We start from the raw sequence: 17,192 nt of genomic DNA on the forward strand, positions 1-17,192 counted from the left end.
GAGCAGAGAGCAGGGCTGTGTCACAGGCAGGGCAGGCGCTGCAGGGACACCGCAACACGTGCGCTGCGTGACAGACCTCAACCAAAACCACACCAACTCACATCTACCCACGTCACCTGACAGCACTGAATGCAAAGCAACTGCTATTTCCCTTCACTTGGAAAGAGAAAAACACTTTATGTGGCTAAATATTTAAATGTACAGCACATCTTCCACCAAAATATTTTCACATATATTATTTTTAAAGCAATTACTTCCTCCAAAGACAACTTTAGAGTTCATATATCTCTCTATAAATTTTAAGAAAAAAGTGACTGTTTCGAGTAATATAAACTTTTGATTTTTTTTACTCACATTAACATTCATTATCAATAATTTTTATTCTTAATAAAAGACTACAGAGCTCTGCATCATGCTTCAGGTTCGAATTTAAAAACACTTCAGAATTTGGTTGAACTAAAACCCCTCAACTACATCACTTCGAACTTTGCTATTCCTCAGCATTCTCTAAGGCAACCCAAAAGCTGAACGTCACTGCAAGAGTGCAGAAGGAAATGTTTTGCTTCCCAGAACCAAAACACAACACAAAGATCACGTTTCACTTTTAAGGTTTCATCACCGAATGTCACCGCACAATCTGCAACAGGGCAGAGCATCTACATGTGGGCGGCTGTGAGTTTACAGGGGTGACAGATAAAACACATTTACAGCTGGAGGTACCATCTACTGGCAATGAAAGTCTGGCACAATGGCACAAATGAAGCGTGTACACAGGATATACTTGTCTTTGAAGGTGAGGTTGCATCATGGAGTATTGAGGTCCATTGTGGCGTGGTATTCCTGGTATACGAGCAGCATTCTGAGCCATTCTCATCTGATGTGCTTGGAAAGCCCCACAGTTCATGTTACCCCTCTGCATGGTCTGCATGCTGATCAACCTGGGAGGCTGCAAGGGTTTGTGTTTTTTAAAATTTTTGCTTTCAACACGGAGAAAAGAAGCCAATCTCTTCCCACAGTAGTAGGATTACTACTAACATAACATCAAGCAAAGCCAAGAGCCATCACATTAAAGGATGCCAAATTCCAAAAGATTTTAGTTTATAAAACTGCTTTCTAGGTTTATATTTGACAGAGCAATTTTAAAAGTCTGAGTCAAATAACAACACACAAGATGCTTACCTGCTGCTGGAGGACTTGTGGGCTGCTCTGCCTGGGCACGGAGGCAGATGGCTGTGCCATCCTCATCTGCTGCAGCTGCTGGTGTTTTTGGGCATAAACTTGCTGCTGCATGTGCTGGAGTCGAAGCTGTGCAAGATTGATCTGTCCTGGAGCTTTGTTGATGTGGTTTGTTGCTGGAGGGGTTTGCCCAACCACTACGTTAGGAGTGTAACTAGGGGCTGGTTTATTTTCAATGACAAGGTTACCTAAACAAAACAAACAAACAAACAAAAGTAAACAGTTAAATCTCCATCATCATCCAAAGGTTGATAACTGTAGAATAGTCACATGTTTCTACTGCAGTTTCCTCAGTGGCAGTAAAAAAAGCAATTTAAGCTTGAAATTTCCTTTTTAAGTCTCTGTAACCATATGTGACAGAAACAAAAGGAGAACTCAGATTACAAGAAGAAATTGCAAAATTAAAAAACGTGATTTCTGAGGAAAGAGCGAAAGAACTGGAACTGCACAGTCTTAAAAGCCAAGACAGACGGAGATGACTCTCTTCAATACAGATGTATTGCACCCCCAACTCAGCTGAGTTCCTCAAGTGACACAGAACAAACACCCCCAGTTTTCTCACCTAAATTGACCACATTCTTGGCCCAGAAGGTGGGGTCACAGTGGAAGCGGATTGCTCCGTTGGCAGCCGGGACGGGATCACAACGCGCCTTCAAAATGTGCCGCAGCTGGAAAGTTATCTGATGGGAAGCAAAACCAGACTGTTGGTGACAAAGGAATGCAGGAAGAGAAATAAGGAGGGTGCATTTGCCCAGAGAGTTCAGGCTGGGAAACACCAAGGACTGGTTTGGTTCACAGCCTGGAAAGTTTTCAGTTCACCAGGAAAATCATCCACTGTACAACTCATTTTTTTACTCTGAGGATTACAGAGCAGCACTGTTACATCATAATAGTAATGCAGTGACTCAAATGAAACACTGAGGTGTCTTTACAGAGCTTGACCCCATTCCTTCTACAGTAATAACCCTAAATCCTTAACTTAGAATTGAAAAGTGGTGTTCAAGTTGGGAAATCTATCCCATTGTTACAGAAGGGGGATTTTAGTTTATTAAATGACACACGAATAACTCATTGTCTCTTCCTTGGATATGATCTAGTGAAGCTGCAACAATACTTAGAAATTTTTTTGACTAATCATTCTCTGAACTGTACAGCTCAGTCTGTACAGCCATACAAGGAGTGCCTGAGGTCACTTGGTCTGCTGAGGTCACTCCTCTTCAGCTGGAGAAGAGGAGCCCGAGGTCAGAGCTCATCAGGGTCTGCAGCTTCCTTGTGAGGGACAGCTCCAATCTCTGCTCTCTGTGACTATTGACAAGACTCAAGGGAATGGCTGGAGCTGTGTCAGGGGAGGGTCAGGTTGGATCTCAGGGAAAGGTTCCTCCCCCAGAGGGTGGTTGGCACTGAACAGGCTCCCCAGGGCAGTGGGCACAGCCCCAAGGCTGCCAGAGCTCCAGGAGGGTCGGGACAACGCTCTCAGCAACAGGGTGGGATTTTGGGGTGTCTGTGCAGGGCCAGGGGTGGACTGGATGATCCTGTGATCCCTTCCAGCTCAGCAGAGTCCAGGCTGACAGTCAGAGGGTGCCCCTCACCAGCCGTTTGCTGTAGAGCAGAGCGGTGCTGCTGCCACTCGCGATCGCCCAGTTCGTGAAGTTCATCACGTGCTTCACTTGTCGTGACAGACCAGTGATGTCATTCTGCTGCTGTATTAACTTCATCTGCCTCTCCTTTGTTACATTCTACAAAGAAACAAAAACTTTTATCACAACCGGGTGGTTTCAGGTTCAGGAGGAAAATGCAAACTGCTATCCCAGTTCTTGGAGCAAAAGGAAAATGTGCCAAGCGACGCAGCTTTTACTGATGCTCACTCTCAGGGTGCCAGAACGATCAATCCTTCTCTAATATTCCCTTCCACCATTCCTCTCAGAGGTATCAAAGTGCAGGGATGACTGTGGGCTCAGAGAAGAGCTTTATCCCAGAAAATTATCAGCTTTATCCCAGAAAATTATCAGCAACTAAAACAAGGCCAGTTTCTCCCTCAATTTCTTCCAAGGCCCAGCAGCACAACAAAGAACTGGGGGAGCAATTTTCCAGCTTGTAACAAACACTAGGTAATCAAGAAAAGCCAAAATTCATGTAATTTTAAATTATTTCTTTTACTCATGATCCAATTATTTTTTTCTTCCAGGAATGTTCCATTTCCTTGCCACGTAATTGTTCCTTAACCAGAAAAAATCTATTGTAATTCACTTGATCTTAAATTTTTCAGTCCCATCATGGCAGACTGGCCATATGCAATTAACTACCTTCTTATGATGGATTTCCTCTCAGATAAAGGAAGTAATAATAAGTCACATTTTCATGGATTTTAATAAAAGTCAGGATGTAAATATTATTCAGGATGTGCTATCTGGAAAGGATGCTTGAAGTCTTTGTCTCCTTTACTGCCATCTCTGTAACTTTAAATACCAGCTTTACACCTTTCATGTAAAAATACATAAGACTGCTGTGTCTGTTCTTACATGAACCTTAGAAAAAGCTATTTGAGGAAAAGATTACATTACACACACCTTAGAGCTACATTATTATACAGAAACGTGGCAAACAGAACATGAAAAGGAGATTTTCACACACTCCTTTACAATCAGCCTGATTCTGAATACGAGGCACGGACATTAAAGGAGCCACAGGCTCTTATGAAAGGATAAACAAGAGATTTAACTCCAACACACTACTCAGAGGCAATATTAGCATTACAACACCTGCAGTCACAGCACACAAACTGTTTTCAAACGTGTGGGTTCTTGAGAGGGGACTGGAAACTGAACACTCCTCGTTCCCTGAACTGTACCTCGAGGTGCTGTAAGAGAGATTTTCCCTTTTTATTGATTTCATTGATGAGGGTGAATATTGCCACTTTGATTTCCTGTTCCACTCGTTTGTTAGTTTCATTTACTTCTTTTATCCTAAAAATAAGAAGAGAGAGAGAGAGAGAGAGAGAGAGAGAGCAGTGTGCTGTCAGACAGTGCAAAGACTTCCATGGAAATCAGCACATAAAAATTTTGACTTTCACTGCTTCCACCTTCACACATTTGCCTCTGTCATACGTTCTCCTTCCCTTACAGTTGTTTTTTTAATGTACATGGTACCACAAGGAGTTAAAAATTTGCACCAGAACTTCTCCTCATACCTGTGGTGCACATCCGTACTTTCCACCTCCAGATGATGTGTCATTTTGCAAATGACCTGAAAGTTGCCAAGAGGGCTCATAAAAGCCCCGAGAATCACAGGGGAATTCCCTGAGCTGCAGCACAACCACGTCACCCAAGTGGGTGAAAAGCCAGCAGAGATCACGTGCTCTGTCTCTACACTCAGTACTGAACATGACGTTGAATTTGAGCAAACCCTGGGAATCTAAAGTTCAGCTGCCCTAAAAAAACCCCAAACAAAACCCCACAACCAACCACAATTCCCAGTCAAAGTCAAACCAAGCTTTTGTTGTGCAGTTATCAGAGGCATTCATCTGAAACATAAAAGTATTTCAGTATTTCAACCCTCCTGTCACCTAGAGCTGAATGAAGCAGAAATCATCAGATGGGTTTCCTTGCCTTTTTTATTCTCCCTCCTCCCCAAAGTGCAATAAATGTGTCACATCTTTGCTTCTACTCAACCTTTGATCTTTGATATTTAACAACTTCCAACTGTCTTGTAGAGGATACAAAAACCATTATGAAAATTAAGTCCAATACCACTAAAGGTACAGAATCAACTCAAATGTGTTATTCCAATCCCATCACTCATCTTGCTGTGATTCAGTAAAGAGGCAAAGTAATAGTTAATCCTTTTGGGGAACTTACCTGTTCTGAACTTGGGCAGCTGCAAAATTTACGTAATTCTTCTTCTCAAGAAGTTTGGCCAAAAGATTCTCAATTGCACCCTTCTGGTTCTGAAAAGCTTCTTCCAGGAACTGGTACCTTTTGAACAACAGGCAAGAGAAGACACCAATTACCCAGGGTTCCCAACTCAGGGGTAAAACTGTAACATTTTGAAAAAAATATGACAAAACACGCAGAAAAATCAGACTCTGCATCTGCTGATCAGTGTGAAAAATGTTTGAAGTGTTGATAAAATCCTTTTCTAGCATCCATAAAACTGAACCTCTGTGGGAAACAACAACTCCAACCACACAGGGATGCACTGCATCATTTCCAAGGATAGCAAGCTATGGAATAGCAGCTCAAGGAGATACAGGAACCTCAGATTTTGTTGAGGAAAATGCACTGATCACTTAAATACAAAATAAAGGATCCCATAAAGGATCCTCTTCTCTTTCTGGAAGAGCACAGGTAAGAAGAACAAGATCCATCTGTTAATCCATTAGCAACATGCACAAAACAGATGCAAAGAAACCAACTAGAACAAGTTAGTGAACATATCCCAGAAAATCACACTTTGTGACAAGGGTGTCTTCCAGGATATTTAGGATCAAGCCTGTGAAAGAACAGAGCAGGAATATTTGAGGTTGTTAATATTTTAATAATATTAATTTCAAAACCAAAAGTTCTCCACAGGCTGCTGGAGCAGTCTGGGAATAATCAACTACTCTGGGAAAAACACTAAATTCAATGTTGCACCTTTACAGGGAAGACTCACTTGTAGCCTGACTAGAAAATGCAGTGGTGCTGTGGCTGATAAATAAGTATTTATCTCCAGAGTCTCTATTATAACACCGAAAAACACTTGTTCACACATTCAATTATAGGATAGAGCTCCTAAAGAGCAGGAAGTTTTAATGTATCTTAAGAGATTCCAACTTTTTCGGGCAGCAGGGCCAGACTCAGCATTTCTTTTCATCTGTAATGAGGCAATAACTTTCGACCAACTGAAACCAACCCATTTTCCCCCTCTGTAATAAGGGGGGAATATTCATCTGTGAGGAAAAATTTAGACTTTCCTTTACAAAATTCCCCTGCACTGAAAGACTATTGCACAATAAAATATGCCCTTTCAAAAAAATGACCTCAGCCGTGACTCACTGTATCACTTTTGCTCCTTTTTACAGCACCAGCTGCTCAGGGCTGCAGGAATTTCCATTCAAGTCCTGAGCAGAGTGACAGCACTGGGAAAGTTCACACCTTAACCACACCAAATCTCCTCAGCTCATGTTGTTTTGAATATGATCTTTAAAGAGGCTTGACAAAGCTCAACCAACTGATCACTTCAAGTCACAGTCCACGCGTTTTTCCTTTGTGAGTGATCGTTTCGGTCCAACAAGGAGTAAATTAAGAGATGGGAATATCTGTACCTGTGTTCTTTGTGCTCCAGTAACTGACAGTCTCTGCACGTCAGCCTGTCACAGGTTTCACAGAAAAGCTTTAACTGCTCTTGTTTGTGCACAGGACAGAAAACAGGACGTTGACCAGATGCTCCCACGGCCTCTGTTTTTAAAAATAAACCATTTGTGTGTTTTAAAATAAAAGCTGGACAATCTGAAGGGCAAAACAACTAAATCCCAAGCTGAGTAACAACCACGAACTTACAAAGACAACTCCAGACCTGTCCTCAACCTAAAGGTCCTGTGAATACATTAGGTCAGTGCTTGGACTGGATGACCTTTGAGGTCTTTTGCAACCTTAAGGATTTCCTGATTTACAGTGCCAGCTGTTTCCACTTTATTCAAGGAGCAGAAGGAATTCCTCTCCCAAGCACCCAAAAGGCACTGACACCTGTAAGAATGCAGAACTGCACCCAAACACCAGGTGTGCACGTGGTTAAAGATTTCACTCCATAGGATTTCAGCTCTGGCACAATCAAGGATGGATCCAACCCTCAAACCTTTATACCCATAGGTGTTCTAAGTTATCCCTTCAAAACCTTTACACACCCCATTAAGTCAAACACAACCAAGAGGTAACTGCAGAGCAAACACTCTCTGTCAGGAGTTACTTAAACCCCACCTAAACTGCTTCAATTTTCCACTTGAGCAAATAACAGTGTCCAAAAATAGCTCTGAGTTTACTAAAAGGTGCTGCAGGGTTTTCTAAAGATATTTTGAGCTTAGCAAAGAGGAAAGCAGCCCTGGGAAGATACAGCAGGTAGGGTTTAAAACATGGATGGTCTTCCTCAGTCTCCAGTGTTTCTGAAGCTTGTTATATCATGCAAATTATTGCGAAGAAAGAGAGCTGATGAATCTGCAGTTGGCACTCATTAAGAAAAATTTAAAGTCTCCAGGGCACATCTTTGAGTCCAAGAAGAATAAAAAATAATGACCAGCCCTTCCTCATAACTATGATAAATAAAACTTCTGATGGAAAGTTTATTTTATTGGAAGTCATTTTTCAGCACCTTCCCAGTCAGGTTATCAAAGGGAGAGCTGAGCTATAATATCACCTTAGTCACAATTTAGCACTCCTTGGAAAAACATCAGTAATTCTTTGTCAGGCCCTGTAATTTGATTTAAGGGTTTCTCATCTAGAGATTTAATAAATTAGATGGGTAATATTTCCTTTAAAAAGATATTCATTGAGACATACAGAGAAGCCTCTCCAAAAGTGAAGTTTGTTTGCTAAAGCAAGGGAAAAAAATCCTTGTCTAAAAGAACTAAGCTCAACAGCAAAGTTTTTGACATTAATATGATTTTGACAAGTGCTGGCAGAAAGAAAAGCAGTGTTTGCTCCTTTGAAAGGATACAAAAAATAATCATGAAGATCTTAATTAATTTTAAATGGAGAGAGAGAGCAAAGTCAAGGTCTCTCTTCCTCAATATGATCATTCTTCATATACATCCAGATTGTGGAGAACCTACAGAACTTTTAACCCATTTACAAATCCAATTTTCTAAGCTAAAATCCATATTCCCTGGACCTGTTTTGAGAACATTTTCTATAGGCTACAAATCATATATAACAAAACAACAGTTTAAGAATTAACTTCTAATAAAGTCTGAACAAACCCTACACACACTTCTCACGTTCAATTTTCCCAACTGAGAGATTAAACCTAAAATAAACTCGAATTCCACATTTGCTCAGCAATATCAATACAACAGGATCATAATGAACATGTCTCTAAGCTTATCTGTATATACTTGTCCACTGGGAGAGCTGTAATTGCTCCTTAGAACAAAATACAGCAAAACATGTAATTTAATTTCCTTGCCAATGGATAGGATTATCGATATGTCAGTGCCCTCCAGATTCCAACCCCTTCATTTAGTTACTTGTTCTGCTAAACAGGATTATTAAGAATGGATCTAAATCCTTTCCAGAGGCTGCACTCGGCTTCTACACCTCAAAGCATTTTTTCCACTGGACATGAAACTGTGCAAAGTATGAACTGATAACTCAGCTAATAATTTAGGGTTTAGACCTACTAATTTTGCACTGGTAACTTTTTACTAAACTTTTTCCCAAATCCTTGGGAAAAGCCACACACAGCTGGTTGTTACCTAAACCCTCCTCTCTCTTCCTCTTTTCACATTCAGTGGCGTTAATAGGGGGCAGGGCAAAGCGAAACCCAAACACTCACCTGAAGACACATCCTCTTTTTTCCTGATCATGTGGTCTTTAGTGAACTTGACTCTCTGGTGAGCCTCTATGCAGGTCTTGCACAGCCACTCCCCACACTCCACGCAGAATCCCACGGCGCTGGCGTTGTCCTCGCAGCTCGTGCACACCTGCCAAGGGACACACACTCGCTGTGCTGGGGAAGCACCACCAGGCACAGAAATAAAACGTGAAATCTGAGGCCAGGCCAAGCCCATACCTGCTCGGATTTCTCATCAGAGCTGCTGGGCGTCTCCGAGGTGTCCTTCACAAAGTAGTTGTCCACCAGGTCTATCTGGCGGCACTCCTGGCGGCAGATCGGGCACCGGATCACCCCCACTGCAACACAGGGCGAGCCACAGCGCTCAGAACGGGGGCAGCCACAGGCAAAGGTGACAAGAGCGAACACAAAACCCCTCAGACTGAGCCTTTCACAACAGATTTCACAGCTGACATTACTCTTAACCACCAGGTCATGGTTTCACTCCCAAATAAACACCCCTTAAGGAAACCCACCCCGCTCTCCAGGAAAGGATCCCTCACTCAGAATGAAGCTGTGATGATTTCAACATCATACGCAGTTTTTCCTGTTTATTTCTTCCCCTCCTCCCCCCCCCCAAAAAAAGCATATTTTTAGCCATTTGTTCTCCCCATGCAAATATTTAATTTTGATTGCAAAGCTAACACTTGTTAATTATTTATTATGACAGTCTGTGGTCTGGCCTGTCTCAAGACAAGCATTAAGAGGGGTGTGCCCAGAGATTTGGGGTGACTTAGTGATGTTCCTGGAATTGCCATGGCAGTCCCAGTGTTCTTCCAGAGGAAGATTTCTAATATAACCTATTTCCATGAGGTCAGGGAGGCAGATGCACTAATAAAATTCCACTACCTTGCTCCGTCATCCTCTGTGATCACTAAATTAGTTTTATGTCCTCAGCAGAGCTGCAAAAAAGTTACTACATGAAGCAAACTGATATTTAAAGATGTCTATGAACAACCTACATGAAGGTTTGAAAACCTATCTATCACCAAGGTAATGGTTCATACTTTCTTCAGAGAAGTGTCATTTGATCTTAAATCAAATTCCTGTACAATTTATTGAGAACATAATTCTCAAGGAGAAGCTTTCCAAGCCATTGGAAATATTTTTATACACTGAAACACCCGAAACAACTTTGAGAAGTGTAATTAAGTGATGCTCAACTCCTTTGTGGATATTCAATTAGGACAGCAGGACTTATTTCTGAGAGATTAATTACATTAGGAGTGAAGTAGCATTCATTTTGTCAAGTGCTGAAATTAATGATGGCTTCAGAACACAGGAGATTCACTGCAGAGCAACAATAATGCAACTAAAAATTCCCTGTCTCATCAAACTGAACACATCTCAAGAGCAGGATGTGAAAAATAACCAGTACTGCAGCATCTAAGTGTACAAAAGCTTTCACACACACAGTGAAGCCTTCCCTGTATGAAGAAATTTGAGGTTTTCTTACTACTGAGAGACAAAATCCTTTAGGAATTCCTGGATGAAAGCCATCTAGGAGCTGATGTACATATTCTTACAGAGCAAAAATCTCAGATATTTACCATTAAAACTGCTCCACCTAAACCAGACCACAACTAAACCTTATTTTAGTGCTGCCTGGGGTCAAAGACATGAAATATCGTAAGAAAACAACCAAACAGAACAAGCCCAAGATCTCCAATCTTCACACAGCAACAAGTCCAATTCCACAGGTGCAAAGCCCTTCCTGCAAGGCAAGTTTGGGGTTGGTTTTCAAGCAGACAAATGAAAAGATGGGATAAAATCAAGCCTTTTGATCCAACTGAGAGCCTGTGGGGTGGATTCTGTCTGACCACGGGTAATTCCACCTTGCCCACTGCTTCTGGCAGGGAGGACACAGGGAAGGGGTAGTCCCAGATCCTGCTCTCACTTTCAAACACCCAATTTTGGCACCTCCACATTCACACACAAATCACACACAAGGTGCCCCCACCACATTCTGCAAAACCTCAAGAGATAACAAGGCCTTGCAACTCTCACTGAGCACATTTAACTTCTTTTTCACGTCTCAACACCCGTTATTTCCAACAGGAGCTTGCCAGTAATATATGAGCCACTAAACATCTCATATCCTGGTCTTTTGAATCTAATATAAAACAAATTACTGCAGCACCTTTTATATTAGAAACTGAACTGCAGCACTGAATAGATAGAGATGTGGTTGATTTTGTGAGGGGGGAAGGAAGACTAGAGAAAATCACACTGAAATAATATTTACATCAAAGAAAAAAATCCTTACCTGTCAAAACTTGAGATAATTTACAAGCTAACAAAGGTTATTGTAAAAATTTAATAAGAATGTGTTTTAGGACAAACTAAGAGTCAAATGTTTATATAACCTATGAAAAAAACCAAGGTTTCACTACCAGTTTCAATTAAAAAAAATCCTTATATAAGAAAATAAAGGCAAATATGAAAGTATCACTGTTTTTATATTCCAGAAGAACTCACTACATTGTTTTTCTGCATCAAACAAACCAAACACATTAGTCCTGGTACACACATTTCCACTGTAACTCTGCTTTCCAAAAAGCCAAATAACCCCTTCCAAGGAACACATCAGCACCAAGATCAATATTTTTTTTCGAAATTGCAGCTGAATTAGAACTAGACACATTCATACAAATTATGAAGGTCAGACTAATTTACGACCTCCCCCCAGTCCTACTTATTACCATCAGGATTTCCAACGTCCTCACAGATGTTTTCATATTCCTCTGAAGCCACAAATCGATGCTCCAGAGGTCAGGAGCAGAACTGGAGCGAAGAGCTGAGAAAAGGGAAGTTTCTTTCGGGAAGTTCTGACCACACCACGTGAAACTTTGCACTGGGGGTCTAAAACACTCTGTACAGCAGTTCCTTTCTCACTCACAGTGTCACCAAAATACTGCCCTGAGCATTAACTGCAGGAACACAGTTCTACAGCAGGTGCTGAAAAAAGAAGAATTCATGATGTGGTTCAGAACAAGCTCTGCTTTTTCTCAGACAAATCGCTCCAGAACAGCAAAAATATTTTCAAACATACACATTCCTTGTCTCCCATCTGCTGCTACAACCACAACACGTAGCCTAAACTGAGTTTCCTAAAGCTGCTTTGAGTGAGAAGCAGGAAGAGCTTCTTATCTGGAAATTTGGATTGAGAGCCACCAACCCAGCAGGCAGGAAAACCCCTCCTTGCATTGCCAACCCCCCTCAGAGGGAGAGGGGTTTCACCTTCCCACATCCTGAGCCATTCCCTCCCTACCAGAGCTCTCCCACAGCCTGGAACAAGGGAGAAAAGACTCCCAGATTCCTTGGAACACTCGAATGGAGCCTCCTGACAGGGTCAGACAGAGCCATTCACCTGGGACGCTCTTTTGAGCTGAGAACCAACACAAAGGTGAAGGGTTTTGTCAGAGCAAAGATATGAAAGTACCCAAATTTTCCTACACACGTTGCACTGTTAGTTATACAACTGCTACACTCACATCTCCTTGCACTGCACATCAGATCCTCTTTATTTGTCAAAGCTTTTAAGAACACTAATGAGAGTAGCATCCCTGTAATCCTTTTAACTGCTTATGATTTAGATAAAGCACACTGAACTAGACCACAAGACATCAAAGGATGGCAGAGAGCACGAAACTCGAGTAAATTGAGGATAAAAGGTAGTTTTGTTTTCATGAAAACAGGCAGGCTGCTGAAAAACCCCTGCATCACAATCCAGCAGTAAATCACAACGGAACACTGCAAAGAACTTCAGCTTTCAGATGGAAGATGCTTTTGATCTACCGCTCCCAACTCAAGCTGCAACACAAATACTTTTATTAATTGCAACTCATAACTCTGAGAATATCTTGTCCATATTTATGTTTAAAATTCCTCGAGGCTAACTATGCTCCTCTGAGGGCTATTTGCATGCATCTCCAAACAGGTAGCTTTTTTCAACAGGTTTCATCTTGAACCAGTTTCAGCAGGAAAATTATTCAGAACCTGCTCAGAACTCATTTCTCCAGGCTGACATATTCATCCCAACTACACTAAAATGCTCCCAAATTTTAAGGATGCTTGAGAGCTACAAAGATGGAAGGGGACAGATTGATTCTCTGCACTTTCAATCTCATAGGATCAAACCAGAGGCACCGAACCCAAACACTCGCATTCCTAAATACCTCCACTTACACACTAAAATTCCTATTTTCACAAGATGCACCTCCTTCAACATCAGCTCCACAAAAGCACTGACAGTACAAGCAGGAATAAGGCAATAAATCTTTCCTGTGTTACAGCAGGATGGTCAAACACTGCAGCAGAGGCTCCTCGTGCCGCTGCCACCCCAGCACAGCCCCCACACACCCGGCCAAGGCTCCCTGAGGATCCTCCTCTCACCAGACCTGCTCCGAGAGCAGGAGGTGGAGCTGGACACACCTGGCCCTGCCATCCCACTTGTCCTGAACAAATGGCTTAAAAAATTCCCTTGAAACATATGAGACATCAATTAGCAAACTCTGCCACGTCACCCACTGACCATTAATTGACCCATCTTCCACAATCCCAATTCTGCTGATCAAGGTTATTTTAGACACCTGGTCTCACACACAGGTTTGTTTTGGGTTGCAACGTGCCAGGCTGATTCCACACACAGAGTGTCCATGTGAACAGGGATAATTAAAGTCCTGTCAGATGTTTACATTGTTACAACGATGATAAAACTTCCCAGTTCAGGAAATATTTGCAAACACTCTTGCAATTTAATAACTCCAGTTTCCGTCTTAACTTCAAACTTGGCACGTTATCAGCCCTCTCAGGAATGAATCTCTGCCAGGTGTCATTTATTGGGTGAGAACATCAATAGTAGTTCCTACACGTGCATAATATTTACTTCTCTCAGCACTGCAAGGGTCCAGCAGTTTCTGCACAGCCATACATCAAAGCCCTGCTCTAATTCAGTGATTAGACCTTGAATTAACCCCTCACAGGTCAAGGCAGTGAAAAAATCAGATTGAAACCCGTCAGAGTAAAAATACATTTTAAAAAAATTAACTTCTTTCAAGGCCCACTTCTAACTCAGCACTTTTTTCTGAACAATCCTTGCTCAAATCTCAATGGTACAACACATTATATTTAATAAGAAAACACAATTTATAGCAGTCGCAGACATTAATTCTTACGAAAATAAAACATGCCTAAATGTTCTCAGACAGAAATATTTTAAAATGCACTGAAATTTAAGTTTCTCAACAAGATTTTTAGGAAGCCCAGAATAGGAACTGACCAATTTTCAGGACTCGTGCTGGGCTCCAGCACAGCTTCATGACCCTCACTTATTAACACAGGAGAAAACCAAACAATCAAGAGAGTTCAGGTGATTGTTCCAACCCACTTGGTACAGAGAGGCAAAGTTTGCCTCTCTCCAAAAACGCAGAGAGGAGTTAAGTTTGAAAATTCCTGGCACAAGCGAGGCCAGATGTTGGATCCCAAAATAACAATTCAGCTTTATTTCCCAAAACAAAAAGAGAGGAGGGAAAGAAGGGAAATAGAAAAGGAGGAAAAGCCAAGAGAAATTACCAGAAGCACAGAAAAGGGGTTCCCACCAGGATGGGCTCAGCACTGCCCTTTAAAGGGGGAGCAAACTTGGCCTGCTAGACCTGCCTTGGGAGGGCGAGATCAGCTGAAGCCCTTACCATGTAACAGTTTTTTAAATTAAAACTACTCTTCTTAATGAACCATCTTCTCTTTAACGATTCTTTAATTATTGCAACTCGTCTTTAGCACTTTTCAATTAAAGCAACTTGCCTTTCCCAGCGTTTCAGTTAAAGCTTTTTGCTTCATGTCCGAGGCAATGGCGAAGCACATATTGCTTTTTTACTAGTTCTGTAAGTGATGAGTACTCACATCCACTGGAATTAAGATGCTGCATTTACACAGCTTAAAAGGTCTGTTTGATGCGGGAATTTTCGTTATTCTTCTAGACTGAAAATGCAGGAAGTACCACCAGACTCAGTGTGAGGGATACGTCACATTCTCACACCCATCAGATCATTGATGTCCCCCTTTCACAGTGAATTAAAAACAGATACTGCGTAACTTGAGATGTGATTAATACACGGTTTCTAAATACACCAACACTGGGTTTGGGACTTGAATTCAGCATATCCAACTAATTCATGGTACTACACATCACAGCACGGAGTAGTAAACGTGTTGTTCCTCAGTTTACACACACAAAACTAACTGTGGATGTTTCCCCTTGGCTCTCTGAAAGCATCCTGCAACTCTTGTTTAGTTTTTCAGCCTAATGAAAAGTGACATTCCCAAAGAGCTGGAAGAGCCACACATTCTCTGTACTGAGTTAATCTTCTTAAGAGAGATTGTAAATATCTCAGCCAGGCAGTGAAACCACAAAACAAGGTACCTTCCAGGAGCAGGAGCAGCAGTGGGTGCAGGCAAAGTTGTTTTACAGTATTTGTAAACTCTAACTTAGAAATAAGCATTTTTCAGAATACTGGGACAGAAATACATTTCCTTGTAACCTCTTCAGTCTGAAAGCAAGAGCCCACTTGGGCAGGTGAAACGCCAGGCATTAAGAAATCATCTATTCACCAAAAAAAATTCGCATTCCAATGACCCATTAAGACATTAAACTGAATGTGAGATGCTATTTTTTATGTTGAACAAACAGCACAAAAGAATATATATGTTTAAAATAGACAGGACAGGAAACTTCTATTTTTTTCTCCCAACAAATATGCAAATAGGAGCAAAACCAATGATTTCACCAGTGCAACAGATACGAACCAACCTGCAGCAGTAAAGTGTAACCTGCTTCAGGTAGAGCTCCAGGTACCACTTCTCATTAAGTCTTCCTTCAAGAAAAGCACCTGCTCTTGGTGAGGGAGACCAGAGAAGCAGCAGAAGTGGAAGTAACACTTGGTGACTACCAAAACAGGGAAGGAACCTGCATGACTAAGCACTGTGGTACTTCTCTGTAGGCTGAGAATGCCCATTTTCTATCTGATTTACTGGTAACTGCCTCTTGTGGCACTCAACTGATTCCACTCACAAAGTACAGAGAGAACTGTCCACAAAACTGCGTTTGCTGGTCCATGGCTGGTTCTTTACTGACCTGCTGGCCAATTCCTGTGTTCAGGCAGGAATGGATCACTGCAGATGGATCACACACATCCTTACCAGGACACTCTCCCAGACCCTACACAGAATCCCAGAATAGCTGGGGTTGGGAAGGACCTCTGGAGATCATCCAGTCCATCCCCCTGCCAAGGCAGGGTCACCCACAGCAGGTGACACAGGAACTCGTCCAGGTGGAGTCTGGAATGTCTCCAGAGAGGGAGACTCCACACCTTCCCTGGGCAGCTGTTCCAGTGCTCTGCCACCTCCATGGAAACAAGTTCTTCCTTGTGTTGAGGTGGCACCTGTTTTCTAGTTTATTGTCATTGCTCCCTGTCCTGTCACTGAAAAGAGTCTGGCACCATCCCCTGACACCCCTGGGAGATATTTATGTGCATTAATGAGATCCCCTCTCAGTCTCTCCTCACAACAGAGATGCTCCAGAACCCACATCTTACTCACATCACCTGAAACTTTCTGCTGCAGCAATCCAAAGATGAACTCTTCCTACACCAAAGCACACCAACAAGCACTCCTAAAACATGCACTACAAGAAGTGATATTCCAGTCTATACACAGCTACACCTCGTGTTGTTCCCACACCTGTGTCCCACAGCAGGACTCGGATAATCCTGGAATTGCTAATAAAATGGACCCAGCTTGCCAAGTTCTGTGTGTTCCACCAGCAAATCGCTTCCCTAAGAGGGTGGGCAGGCCCTGGCACAGGTTGCTCAGAGAAATTGTGGTTGCCCCAGCCCTGGAAGTGTCCAAGGCCAGGTTGGATGGGGCTTGGAGCAACCTGGGCTAGTGGAAGGTGTCCCTGCCCGTGCCAGGGGGCGTGGACAAAATGATCTTTAAGGTCCCTTCCAACCCAAATCATTCTGTGATTCCGTGACATAATGCAAAATCTGGAGTTTAAAAAGGTGGACCGCAAGACCATCTCAATGTTTCAGTGAGTGTATTTACAAACCAGACTTAATCATCTCATTAAAACTAATGAATTTTCTAAGAGCACATCCTAGATGAACTTCTGAACAGTTTGGATGAACGAATCACTACCAAGCCAGGTTTTAATTCCTTCACTGTGCCACACAGGAAACACTTGAGTCCAAAGATGTCACCAAACAAGGTCTCTTTGACCAGAGGGTCCAATTTAAGACCTGTAAAACCACTTACCAAGGCCCTAAATTGGTCTGTACACCACAGCACGTGAGTCACCCCATCTACAGCTCCAGAAGCTT

The 17,192-nt window shown here is 42.2% G+C and overlaps 1 protein-coding gene across 1 annotated transcript in view; it reads right to left on the minus strand.

Moving 5' to 3' along the window:
* The window catches only part of TRIM33 (tripartite motif containing 33), a 32,680-nt gene that overhangs the window by 14,076 nt on the left and 1,412 nt on the right, over positions 1-17,192 (minus strand). Inside the window, exons 2-10 of the mRNA XM_050326784.1 lie at positions 8,998-9,116; positions 8,761-8,908; positions 6,539-6,671; positions 5,091-5,207; positions 4,085-4,199; positions 2,826-2,972; positions 1,799-1,916; positions 1,180-1,424; positions 782-946 (exon numbers count right to left, since the gene is read on the minus strand). Of these exons, the coding sequence (XP_050182741.1) occupies positions 782-946; positions 1,180-1,424; positions 1,799-1,916; positions 2,826-2,972; positions 4,085-4,199; positions 5,091-5,207; positions 6,539-6,671; positions 8,761-8,908; positions 8,998-9,116 (1,307 nt within the window). The remainder of the gene's footprint in view (positions 1-781; positions 947-1,179; positions 1,425-1,798; positions 1,917-2,825; positions 2,973-4,084; positions 4,200-5,090; positions 5,208-6,538; positions 6,672-8,760; positions 8,909-8,997; positions 9,117-17,192) is intronic.

Source organism: Myiozetetes cayanensis, unplaced genomic scaffold, assembly GCF_022539395.1.
Source record: "Myiozetetes cayanensis isolate MyiCay16 unplaced genomic scaffold, myiCay2020 scf32, whole genome shotgun sequence".
In the NCBI taxonomy this organism is placed as follows: domain Eukaryota; kingdom Metazoa; phylum Chordata; class Aves; order Passeriformes; family Tyrannidae; genus Myiozetetes; species Myiozetetes cayanensis.